The sequence below is a fragment of the Xenopus tropicalis genome, chromosome 4, assembly GCF_000004195.4.
Source record: "Xenopus tropicalis strain Nigerian chromosome 4, UCB_Xtro_10.0, whole genome shotgun sequence".
NCBI lineage: Eukaryota > Metazoa > Chordata > Amphibia > Anura > Pipidae > Xenopus > Xenopus tropicalis.
In genome coordinates, this window is record NC_030680.2 from 84534437 (window position 1) to 84548090 (window position 13654).

At 39.4% G+C, this 13654-nt stretch overlaps 1 protein-coding gene across 1 annotated transcript in view; it reads left to right on the top strand.

Moving 5' to 3' along the window:
- The window catches only part of jak1 (Janus kinase 1 (a protein tyrosine kinase)), a 62742-nt gene that overhangs the window by 16079 nt on the left and 33009 nt on the right, over positions 1–13654 (top strand). Inside the window, exons 2-3 of the mRNA XM_002931596.5 lie at positions 7324–7522; positions 9531–9654. Coding sequence (XP_002931642.1) covers positions 7357–7522; positions 9531–9654 — 290 coding nt within the window. The 5' untranslated portion in view covers positions 7324–7356. The remainder of the gene's footprint in view (positions 1–7323; positions 7523–9530; positions 9655–13654) is intronic.

Genomic DNA, 13654 nt, shown 5'->3' on the forward strand with positions numbered 1-13654 from the left:
AATTCTCTTTAATTGAAAAGGTCAGCTTCTTAAGTCAAATTATATGCTGATAATGTCAATTATCAAGCCACATCACCTTAAATGCCATATCATTTTACATTACTGTCCAACATTATTCCAAGACACGGGCAAATTATTAGATGTGTCATGTTCATTGGTCAGATTACAGTAAAATAATGATGTCAAACAAAAGATACCTTGGAGGCATATTTGGTTTAATGTGGCAGTATAGCCCCCTTGTTCAACATTCAGTTCAGTGAGTAGTGCCTGTGCTGAATTATTTGCCTATTGTTTTAATAACAAAAACATCTATGGTCTTCGTTTTGACTTTAGCTAATGGCAATAACATAGGGAGATTTGTTGCCCACGTTAAAAATTTGCTGTTAAATTAATTAGTAAACAGTTGTGAATATTAATTTGAAGTGTTTATCAATTTAGTAGTATTATATAGACATGCTTAACCATCGCTGATTACCATCAAAGCAATGGTAAATTAAGAATACAATTATTGATCAGTAATGTCATAAAATAAGTGTGTATATCATATATATATATATATATATATATATATATATATATATATATACAGTGGCTTGCAAAAGTATTCGGCCCCCTTGAACTTTTCCACATTTTGTCACATTACAGCCACAAACATGAATCAATTTTATTGCAATTCCACGGGAAAGACCAATACAAAGTGGTGTATCGTGAGAAGTGGAACGAAAATCATACATGATTCCAAACATTTTTTGCAAATAAATAACTGCAAAGTGGGGTGTGCGTAATTATTCAGCCCCCTTTGGTCTAAGTGCAGTCAGTTGCCCATAGACATTGCCTGATGAGTGCTAATGACTAAATAGAGTGCACCTGTGTGTAATCTAATGTCAGTACAAATACAGCTGCTCTGTGATGGCCTCAGAGGTTGTCTAAGAGAATATTGGGAGCAACAACACCATGAAGTCCAAAGAACACACCAAACAGGTCAGGGATAAAGTTATTGAGAAATTTAAAGCAGGCTTGGGCTACAAAAAGATTTCCAAAGCCTTGAACATCCCACGGAGCACTGTTCAAGTGATCATTCAGAAATGGAAGGAGTATGGCACAACTGTAAACCTACCAAGACAAGGCCGTCCCCCTAAACTCACAGGCCGAACAAGGAGAGCGCTGATCAGAAATGCAGCCAAGAGGCCCATGGTGACTCTGGACGAGCTGCAGAGATCTACAGCTCAGGTGGGGGAATCTATCCATAGGACAACTATTAGTCGTGCACTGCACAAAGTTGGCCTTTATGGAAGAGTGGCAAGAAGAAAGCCATTGTTAACAGAAAAGCATAAGAAGTCCCGTTTGCAGTTTGCCACAAGCCATGTGGGGGACACAGCAAACATGTGGAAGAAGGTGCTCTGGTCAGATGAGACCAAAATGGAACTTTTTGGCCAAAATGCAAAACGCTTTGGGGCACATTTACAAAAGCACGAACGGCCGAGCGTTCATGCGAACGCTCCGAGCGTATTTTCGCCGTTTTTTTCGGGCGTCCGCACGACTTTTTCGTACGGCGCCCGACTTTTTCGTACGGCGCACAACTTTTTCGGACGTTTACACGAAAAAATCGGAAAGGTGTTTACAATTGTTCGGTACGAAAATTTAGTGACTTTCAGATCGCCAATACGATATTATCATGACTAATACGATTTTTTCGTAAGCATTTTCATGATATTTGCGATATTATGAAATTTTCGTTTCAAATACAATTTTTTTCCCATTCGTGATTCGGATTCGTGGATTAGTAAATGTGCCCCTATGTGTGGTGGAAAACTAACACTGCACATCACTCTGAACACACCATCCCCACTGTCAAATATGGTGGTGGCAGCATCATGCTCTGGGGGTGCTTCTCTTCAGCAGGGACAGGGAAGCTGGTCAGAGTTGATGGGAAGATGGATGGAGCCAAATACAGGACAATCTTGGAAGAAAACCTCTTGGAGTCTGCAAAAGACTTGAGACTGGGGCGGAGGTTCACCTTCCAGCAGGACAACGACCCTAAACATAAAGCTAGGGCAACAATGGAATGGTTTAAAACAAAACATATCCATGTGTTAGAATGGCCCAGTCACAGTCCAGATCTAAATCCAATCGAGAATCTGTGGCAAGATCTGAAAACTGCTGTTCCCAAACACTGTCCATCTAATCTGACTGAGCTGGAGCTGTTTTGCAAAGAAGAATGGGCAAGGTTTTCAGTCTCTAGATGTGCAAAGACATACCCTAAAAGCCTGGCAGCTGTAATTGCAGCAAAAGGGGGTTCTACAAAGTATTGACTCAGGGGGCTGAATAATTACGCACACCCCACTTTGCAGTTATGTATTTGTAAAAAATGTTTGGAATCATGTATGATTTTCGTTCCACTTCTCACGTGTACACCATTTTGTATTTGTCTTTCACGTGGAATTCCAATAAAATTGATTCATGTTTGTGGCTGTAATGTGACAAAATGTGGAAAAGTTCAAGGGGGCCGAATACTTTTGCAAGCCACTGTATATATATATATATATATATATATATATATATATATTATGTTTCTATCTGTTGAATGCACAACTGCAAATAAACAACTTGACAACAATGGCATATGTTATATGAGAGGTTTTCATTTATAGGCTTTTTTTTTTTTTGCCATGGGTAATCTATCTCCAGACTAGGCGACAAAGCACCTAAACATACTTTTACATTTCAGGACAGTGGTATATCCATGTCTAAACCTCTTCCAGGGAGAATGCAAAAGGAAGCATTTTTATGTGATCATGTGGTAGCAGAGGATAAGATGTTCATTATTTCTGTTATCTGAATCCCTCTCAGATTATTTTAAAAACATGCCCTGGTTTGCTACACTGATTAGTAATGTGACAATTCTACTTACAGAACTTAATTCAAAATGTATTGGAGAATCTGGTATTTCAATTGGAGATGACTTGAAACAAAAACAAGTAATACAAAGTAACAGTAACAATATAATTGTAACCTCACAGAGCAATAGTTGTTTTGGCTATTATATTGAAGATCATTGAAAAAGTTGCTTAGAATTGGCTGTTTTACAACATACTACAAGCTAACTTAAAGGTGAACCACCCCATTAAAATAAATTGGGCCCAAGCAATCAGATAACTGCTGAAACTGTAGAGCTGCTAAACAAAAAGTAAAATCATTTATCCAATTGCAAATTGTCTTTGAATATCAGCCTACATCATAAAAAACGTTAACGGGTAACAGCCAGTGTAAAATAACTTGTTTTCTAGCATTTTAAGTTTCTTGTAGAGCTTTCATTTGTACTAATGGTGGTGATCAAACCTATTTACTAGCTTTTAATAGTTTAGAAATTTTGTTTGAGGTCTCACGGGCAAGAGCCAGATATTTTAGTTGAAAATGCCCTAATTGTCCTGTTTCTTACTTGGTTTAGAAGAGTGACTCTTGTGGTTGAGTCATTAATGAAACTGTATACAAGTATGGGATCTGTTATCAGGAATGTTTGGTAACTGGGGTTTCCTAATTTTGGAAATATGAAGAAACATGTTTTATCATTACAATGAAAACACAAATCAGCCAAAAATTAGAAACATGTGTCAGACATGACAGTATTTGTATGAGATACTATATTTTATTTGTCAAGCTCTGCTTAATCATACAAAACTATACTCTGTGCGATTTTCAGACCGTGTCTGGACTCCAAATTATTTTACCGATAATTTTCATACCATGGCAAAATTAGTCATTTATTCTGTCAGACAGGTTAGAAAATTTCTGTCAGATAATGATAAAATCTAATGTATTGTGTATCTGATGATATCCTTGGGTGACCTACAATGCATTTACTTTTGTGTAATTGTTGTCTACCAATTATTTTATCTTTTGAACATCCCCCAATTTGTTATTTTTAGTACGTTATCCTACAGTTTCAATCTAAATGTTACTTTTAGATCATTGCATTTAAATGTACGATCAATATCCAGACTTTTATAGGAAGAAGACTAAAATCTGAACATGTATGGTCAGTTAAAAATTCTTCTCTTGAACACTGCTTGTTTGTGTGTGTGATTAATCAGAATTGGTCTTCCATGATGCTGAAGTCTAAAAAAGACCCCCAGCTAATCGTGTGTGTCTTTTGGAATTACAATCTGTCCAATTTGGATTGTAACCTTATATGACCTTCATAAAGTTGTTTTAGACTTGCACAATGAAATACAAAGTTGTGGTTATAGGCTTATGACACGCAGGTCATTTTCTCTACTGTTCCTATGCCTTTTGCACCTAGTACAAATGGACTTCAGTGTGAAAATGATTACATTAGGGTTTTCACATCAAAATCAGGTTTTTGTGTTCCCTGAATGACTGATTTTGTAACTGTCAGTGAACATACATACAGGAAGGATCAGCTTTAAAAAAAAAAAATAAAATAAAATAATTACGGAAGTACTAGTGAGGTTAGGGTGTGGTGGGCTAAAATTAGCTGAAGTGTCCTTCAGTGTGGAATTAATGCAGTGAACCCCCTTCTTAAAGGAGAACCCACATTCCATTCCAGTTTTTTGAAAGTGCCATCCCTGCAAATAGCCCCCTGTCCTCTTCACATCAAATGGCCCTCATTGGCTACCTCCTTGCACTGTAGATGCGGGGTTGAAGTCCTGATTTCCACAGTGGATGGAGCATAGATTCTTTGGAAAGCAGACCGACTGACTTTAAGTCCCATATAGACCATTACTTTACAATGAAACAAAGTGAGGGAGGAGGTTGCATTACACTGCACATCAGCAATCACATAGATATCATGTGTTCTGTGGAATCAAGTATATCTGGGTATAAATAAATAGATTCAGATCAGAACTTTTCTTCAAAAGCCGAGCTTAATGAGCTCATGTCAAAGCGGGAAGGGAGATAAAGGAAATTGGATGGAGGAGGGCTCAGAAGCAATGTACAGAAAATGCATGGGTTGACTGCCATGACAATTTTTTGGTGTGGGAGGATGTCCTAAAATGTTCACTAAACCCCTGTGTTTACATGGGAGGCACAAAGGAATAGTGAGATGCACCAAACGCCAGGTTTGGTTTGGGATTTGACTTTAGACCGAGTGACATCAGAAACGGTTGATTTTTTTCAAGGTTTTTGCTAATTTGCATATGAAGATTTGGATTTAGCCAAATCTTTAGTGGAGCATTAGATTTTCATCCAAATTTAATAAAGGGGATGTGGTGCATTTCCAGAGGATTGTGGGATTTGGAGTGGGACATGAGAAAGGGAAGACATGGTAACCAACTCTCGACTAGGTAGTTAGGAGAAGCAGCACAGTGGTCAATACCCGGCAGGTGTACTTTTTAAAGCAAAGGTCCACCCAAAATTAAAACATTACATTTCATTATACATTCATTAATTATTTTCACTTGTTTTTAAGTTATTTGTATGTTTAAATCAGTTCTCTCTGTCTCTTACATTTCCTTACACTCCTTTTCCACTATCCATCAACAGTGGTAGTGAGTGAAAAGTGTTCGGGGCAATGTGGGAATGGCTTGAGAAGTCATGGCTTGAGAATGGCTTGAATGGCAATGGCAATGGCTTGAGAAGTCATGGCATGAGAAAGCTACATTTTTGATATATTATTTCTGCAGTCAAGCAAGCTGAGAAGGCAATAGAAAAGAACAGATAGAAACTGCTTTGAAGTGCCATTTAGTTTAAAAATAACTCTTAAAATCATGATAATTATTAAAAAGTTTCTTAAAGTTATATTTGCTTTAATTATGAAGAAAAAGTGTTCTTGGGTGGACATCCACTGTATATAGCAATTTCATGTAAAATCTACTTTAAAGCACTGACATTTTTAAATGGTTGTATGAAATCATTTGTACAGCATATTGATGTTGCTTACTGTTATGTTTGTGTGGGCGTCCCCTTTAATGCCAAAGGTTAAACAATATGTAGAAATGAAACCCAGCATTGTAAGAAGGACACAGACAGAAAGCGGATATTGTGTAGTACCCCAAGGCTTTTTTTTTCGCAGGTTATCAAAAGCACCTAAACTACCCAGTAAAGGATTTCCTGTTTTATTCAGCACTTTGGCTGATGTTCAGACACAAGTGTTTTAACTTTGTTTATATCCACTGACAGTATGCACTCTGTACCATTCTAAAACACATACAAAATACTGTGTCCTTTTGATATAAAACATGACTGGAGCACAGGTCAAAAGTTATATAATTTTATTGGCCTTATATGAATACATGTGTTAAATCATGTTTTACCTGGTGGTAAGCAAGAGAAGCATTATTAATCTGGGTGGTAGAAAGAGAAAGTACAGTAAATTCTTACCCTGCCTTCTCTTTACAAATACCTGTCAGTGGACCTGAGGATTGTAGCAGTGTAGTATTGGGTAGCCTAGATCCCAGTGTGATGTAAACCCCGCACTTCCCCAGTACTTCGGACCCATCTTAGAAGCAGAAGCTGGTGGCATGCCGCCCCTAAAGCCCTGCCACCCTATGCCTGGGCCTTTGTGGCCTTGCCACAAATCCGGGCCTGCATGCACAGATTTCATCGTCATCAAATTGAAAATTTCTAACCTGTCCAATCGACAAAACAACCGATCACCATGGTAACAAAATTATCGGGACACTAATCATATTTACATTTTTAATGTATTCATTTTTAAATTACAAATGTATAATGTTACATTTTGGGTTTTTGTTGAACATATGGGCTTATTACCCACTATAAGGATTTAAGCAAGTTTCATAGTTAGCTGCTGTTGCAGAAATTTTCAACTTTTCTTCCTATTTGCGATTTGATCATTATTGTAGATAAATGCAAGGTTACGTGTATTTGAAGTTCAAAATATGCAAACAGAACCCAGATAAATAAGTAGCATGAAGCTCACTAGGTGGACTTTATAGAAGGTAAGTCAATCAATCATATGTAAAAAGTAAGTACAATACAAAGTTATGGACATGCCATAGAAACATACTAGCATGTACTGTGCCTGTTACAGGAGAGGAAGATTCAGCTAGTGTTTGCCAGATAACCTTCAAACTGTGTTTTGAGAAAACAACCTGGGCATATGTCATCATACAGTAGCGATTGGACAGGTTCGAAAATGTTGGTCTTTAAGAATTTTTCAGAAAATGTCCTTAATCAAAATCAATTCTTTGTCTTTGCACCCACCTGTCTGGCCTGTCTGATGTATCTCTGTTTCAGAAACAAAAGACAAAGATTCATACCTGAAAAAGTGAAGTTTGTCAAATATGCTTTTATTTTCCCCCAGATTACAAAAATGCCTATTTTTGTATTTTAATTCAGAATCTAAATGTTTCGGAAAATTTGAAAACAAAAATGGCCTTTTGTGCAAAAATGAGGAATTCAAAGAAGTTAGAAGTAGGTATAGCTGCAAAAGATGGCCTGGAAATCTGCTTTTACTTGCCTGACAAGTCAACTCTCTATCATCTCCAAGGAGAATTTACTGCTGAGGATTTGTGCATTGAGTCTGCTTTGCACTGCAGTAAGTATTTCTTCTATTTTGTCCACGCATTCCATCACATATTTGTGTTGTTAAAGTATGAAGAGAACTATTTTCTAATGCTAACTTTTGGTAATTAGGATGAAGCAGTATTTATAAAGGCTATAATTAAGTCAAACAAGTATTCTATATGCAATTTGCCCATTATCTTAAATTGCCAAATTGTTTTAATCCATTCATTCAGGTCACAGATTGGATAATATCAAAACTGTCTGCAACAACTATTCTGATGCCTCCACATGGAGCTCAATCTGAATGGAAATTATTCTATATATAATGGGCAGGTTAAGTAAATCTTAAATTACAGATTCTCAAAGGTCATGATACAAAATTTGTGGTCAGTTTAGTGCAGGGGTGGGCAAACTTTTTGGCTCACGGGCCACATTTACTTACCCCCGGGCCAGGGCGGGCAGGGCCAGGCCAGCGTTACGCCCCCTTAGTCTGTTTAATTCCGGCCCGCCAATGACACCAAGTCTCGGCCCCTTGGCTTAAAAAGGCCAAGGGGCCGGATGTGGCCCGCGGTCCGTGGTTTGCCCACCCCTGGTTTAGTGCATCATGGTTTTTCAACTGAGTTATTTCACTGCCACTGAAAATTTACCTTATTTCAATACAAGCAGGAAAAACAGTGTTGCTCCAAGTGCTATAAAAACTTTGAACGGTTTATTAAAAAATGTATACACTTAAAAAATTACACTTGAATAAAATGTATCTCATGAACCACTGCTTAAATATGCTTTGCATCCATGCAATCACTTTCTAATAATTCTGTGCAGGCTAGGTAAAGCCCATGGAACCCACAAGTCAGACGGGTTCGGGCCTGCACTAGATAGCGTCAGCCCAAACTTCAGAGCCCCACCCTGCCCGCATTGGTGTTAAAGTACCACTGTTGTGTGGCAAGTATTGGCTGACCCATAGCTTAGCTAATTTTAGCTCAGCTGCACCAAGGTGCAGGCACACACTGCCAATATCCGCCAACAAAAGTCAAGTCTTGCGTTTGTTGGCAGATATCGGCTGTGTGTGCCTGCACCTGGGCGGATTCAGTGCTTCTGGGTGCAAGCACAGTTAGAAGATTTTATTAGCGTAGGGGCAGATTTTCAGGCTGCAATTATCCCCTTAAGTTGCCTTCAATAAACACGGGCAAAAGCAATGCTTTACAACAAGGGTTGCCTTATAATAATGCATATTTGTTTGGCAGTTGGTTCTGCCTGCTGAAGCACTTACTTTCTGTAAAAGTGTTCTGGTAAATGGAGTGACCTAGTCAGCTAATGCTCAAAACTAAATGCCTATGTCACCCTGATTATTCAAAATTGCATACTGCCACCCCCATTATTTTTATAGCAATGGGGTAAAAGCACCAGCACTGGTGCTTTTCAAATCATTTTCACTTGCATGGTTTCCCATGTAGGTAAGGGCCATATCTATATTTATAGCTTTTTATTGTACGTAATTCTACACCTATACCACAAAATATCTTTTCTTGTAATGCCCAGAACTAAACTGAACCCAAGCCCATAAATTCATTTAATTTTAGTGCTCTGAACAAATGAGTGTTACAATTTCTTGTTCTAAGTTGATGCGATATATATTTATTTTTCATAAATTTCAATATGCAAAATATTATTAGGATTTAGTTCAGTACACAGAGGTGCATGGAAGTTTGTGAACCCTTTAAAATGTTCTATATTTTTATATGAATGTGACCTAAAACGCTGTGACCTATGCGCTTTGGGTCCTACGGGAGAAAAGCGCTTTACAAATGTTTGTTGTTGTTGTTGTAAAACATCATTTTCAAACAAATGGATCAGTTCTGATCTTGGTGGGCATCTTTGGCCCAGGAGTCCACTTGCCTTCAAGTAAATAGGAAGTGGATGCTGGCAGGGAAGGGAGTTTACCTAAAGCAGTTTGCGCTCTAAACTATTGCCATATTGTAATTTATGTTTTTTTTATGTTAACATTTTTAAATTATATTTTTTCTGTTTTTCTCTTTAAGATATATCTCCCCTTTGCCACAATCTGTTTGCTCTGTATAATGAGAGAAGCCAAAGCTGGTATTCACCGAATCATAACTTCAAGATAGATTCTAATGTTTCACTGAAACTTCATTATCGTATGAGGTATGGGGTTTTATTTATGTATTCAACATTCAGCAGTGCTGGTTCCACCATTAAGTTATTGAAAATAAAATGACTTGTTAAACTCAGGGCAGGCCTATGAGCATAGGTGCTAAATTGTACAAGTTGCCAGAAGAAACTAGTCAGCATTTAGTGTTGAACAATCTACTATATTATATAAAATTATCAGCTTATTTTGTACTTGGCATCATGCAACAGTTTTATTGACAAGATAGTGACCCTAGAGTGAAATTTTCTTTTTATAGATTTTGCTAGCAATAGCATGCCTTTTGGTCAAAACTGTGGGTTGTCTAGTCGGAAGATATGAGTCTTAAGCCTTTTTGTGAATGATCATATGGTGAAAGAATGTTGCGTGCAAATTAGGATAATTAATAGGAATTTCAAAATAGGCTCATCTGCTTCCTTCTATTCCCTTTTCTGATTATACTGCTAGATGCAGACCTTGTGTGCCCATAGCCTAATAGGTGGACAGCTTCCAGACTTAGGAATGTATACAAATTTTTCTACCGATTGTGTCTAAAATCTTTCTTTGTCTACCTGACTGAGCTTTAAGTATTACCAGAAACCTTAATTTTCTGTTTCAGAGATTTTCAAATTTTTGGACACCTTTTCCTAAAGTTGAACTACTGTTGCTCATTAATTTTCTTGCAAAGTTTGGGGAGACATTCGGTTAGAAAAATGCGTTAATGTTTTTGTTTAATTTCCACCTCTTCATCATTCTTTTGTTTCTGTAGGTGAATTTGGTTATATGCTGTTTTTATGTTCACCAATTTTATGAAAACCGTAATTTTCATGTTGGGTTGTGACTTAACAAGTTTCAGAATTAGTTCACATGTTTTAACTATCTGGCATAAGAACTCTGTTCCTGAACCAGCATCTTATTAAACCATGGTTCAGAGTAAAAATAATACCCATTCTTCTAGGTACCTGCCACTATACCATTAAAATGAAAGCAATACAATACAGCATGAGCACAGAATAGCTGGAGTGGGGCAAAGAGGACAATAATCTAATCTTATTTTAATATTATGTAAGAGTGTTGTATTTACATAGTATTTAGTATTTTTCAGTACAGACAAATACACCAACCATTTAGCTATTTGTGTCAAGTGGCAGGGTTATTTTTGCTCTTGTCAGCAGTACATACATAAGTGACAGATTACATAATCAGTCAATCAAGGCAAATTCAAAACTTTTGGAGAAATGTCAAACTTTATCCAGCTAACTGGCACTCCTGCCTTTACTGTCTCCTCATTGCTACTTCCTTGACATCAATAATGAAAATATTAAACATTTGCAATAAAAATTTTATGAAGTATTATATGTATATGTTTATTTTTGGCTTTAATTGTATTGTCTCAATTTAGTTTAAAAAGAGTAGTTCAGGGGGGCGGAGCCGCATGCCGAGCTAGTAAGCTGCGTGGTGAGGTTGCTCCGCTGAAAGTCATCCTGAAACTACAACTTAGGACCCCGAGATCCACACCAAACTATCTCAAGTCGTTACCCCTAAACTCCTGGTGCCACGGAGCCGGAAAGATGGGGAAACATACGCAGAAGACACGCTCAGACACCACTGCAAAACTAGAGCAGTATGCGCGCACTGTAATCCAAGATGGCGCCCGCAGCACTCCTCCATCTCCCGACAGACGCAAGTGGAACAGGAGCCAAGTAACCCAAACGCCCTTACACCTAATGCACAGGACATCCTAACGGCAATTGCAAACTACCAAGCTACACTTACCGCCACGCTGACCACCAAGATAGAGGAGGTGAAGATGGAGCTATCATTACTAAAACACAATGTCCAGAATATACGTGAAAGAACAGGTGCAATCGAGGGGCGGGTAAGCATCCTAGAGGATAGGACAACTCCACTCCCAAATGAACTCGCTCAGATACACAAAGCACTAAAGCAGGCCACTGAGCGCATGGAAGACATGGAGAACCGACAGAGGCGCTCCAACATCAGAGTGGTGGGACTCCCTGAGAGGAGCGAGGGCCAAAACCCTGAGCAGTTTGCAGAGCAGTGGCTCAAAGACCTGGGAGACCTGGGAATCAACTACAGTATGATTTTTCCTGCCAAGCTGAGAGTCATGGACGGAGGCCACATTTTTGAACAACCTGCCGGGGCGGAACACTGGATCGAATTCCGCGCATCATCACCACAGCGTAACCCACAGCGACCCAGTCCAACGCACTCTCCAAGGCAACAGGACACCTAGCAGCAATCCGATATGGTGCCGTAAGTAACCAGGCAACTGGGCCGCCTAACTCTAAGAGCCCAGAAGTCACACATAAGACGCTGCTGGGGATACCGACAGCCTGCATTACTTTACTGCCAGTATAACAGGAACCGCAACCACCGTACAGGCCATGGGCAGGGAAAACAGGTACACTGAAGGGCCAAGGCACTTAAAGTACACTCCACAACGGGGGCCCAAGCGAGGGAAACAGTGGAGTAGACCCTCAATTACCTCAATAACTTGTATTTCACTTTGCCAGTTGAAAGCGACTGCAGAGAAACCAGTTCTTTAAAAGTTAAGTTGACACAGTTCACAGCCTGGTTGACTATCTGGCTATAGCTCCAGGCTCCTACTCCATGAAACCAGTTAAGGGATTAATGTATCTCCCAGATGTTTTTTGGGGGGATACCGGGAGGGGGGACAGTTGGGGAGGGAATTGTACTATTTTTTTCTTTGTTATTTCTTATTTATAACACTTTAATCTATGTCGGTGGATGGGCGTCCACACTATGTTTTTCTACAGTAAATGCGCCAGTCTGTGGGTTAGTAACTGTATGTAAAAGATGTGTACCATGGCAGGGCCGAACATCAAGCTAATCTGGAACGTCAGGGGTATGAATGATATAATCAAAAGGGCAGTAATATTAGATCACCTTAAAAGGCTCAAGGCTGACATAATATTACTCCAAGAAACGCATCTAGTGGGTCAAAGGGTAAGGGCTCTGAATAAGCGTTGGCTAAACCCCACATTCCACGCTGAGATTATTCTACCTTCTGGCTAGGTGACTTTAACGCAGTCCCTGACCCTGCAAAAGATAGATTAAAACCACTCAAGGGAGAAACAAGTGCATTTGGTGATTGGTTGAGAGCCACAAACTTAACCGATATTTGGAGATGGCTGCACCCAACGCTACAGCAGTACTCATGTTATACAGTAACAACCTCTGCTCTTTCCCGTATAGACTTGGCACTAGCCTCCCCGTCTACTCTGCAGATGGTGGCTAGCACATCCTATGCCCCAAGAATATGCTCAGATCATGCCCCTCTTCAATTAGAATTGCGGCTGAGTGAAGGGAAAGGGCCAAGGCAGTGGAGATTACCTCCAAAATGGATCACACACAATTTTGTCCAAGGCAGCTTTAAATCCCAAATTAGAGAATTCTGGGAGATAAACGCAGAAACAGCCCCCCCACCAAGTGGTATGGGACGCAAGCAAGGCCTACGCAAGGGGTGCATACATCTCACTAATTAAAGAGGCCAGACGCCAACAAGACTCTGAACTAGAAACCCTACGGGAAACTCAAGGGGAAGCCAAAAAGGCATATGTTAACGACCCATCCGACACAAAAGGGGCAACCCTTGAGATTACCCAGCGAGACGTTAATTTAGCGTATATACATAAACACACTCAATGGGAACTCACAAGGGCTGCCTCCTGGTATGAAAAAGGTGACAAATGCGGTAAGCTGCTAGCCATTCTTGCTAGGGAGCCTACGCAAGTGACATCCATTCCAAGATTACTTATCCCTAACGGCCAAGAAGTGCTTACTCAAGACCGAATCCAAGCTGAATTTGTTAGCTTCTACACTACCCTCTATCAGTCCAAAATAAACTATACACCCGAGACCCTAACCCAGTACCTAAGCGAAATACCAATCCCACAACTGAGTTACAGGGACGCTGAAGCCCTAAATAGAGAAATTACTCCAGATGAGGTCGCGGAGGCCATAGACAGTTTC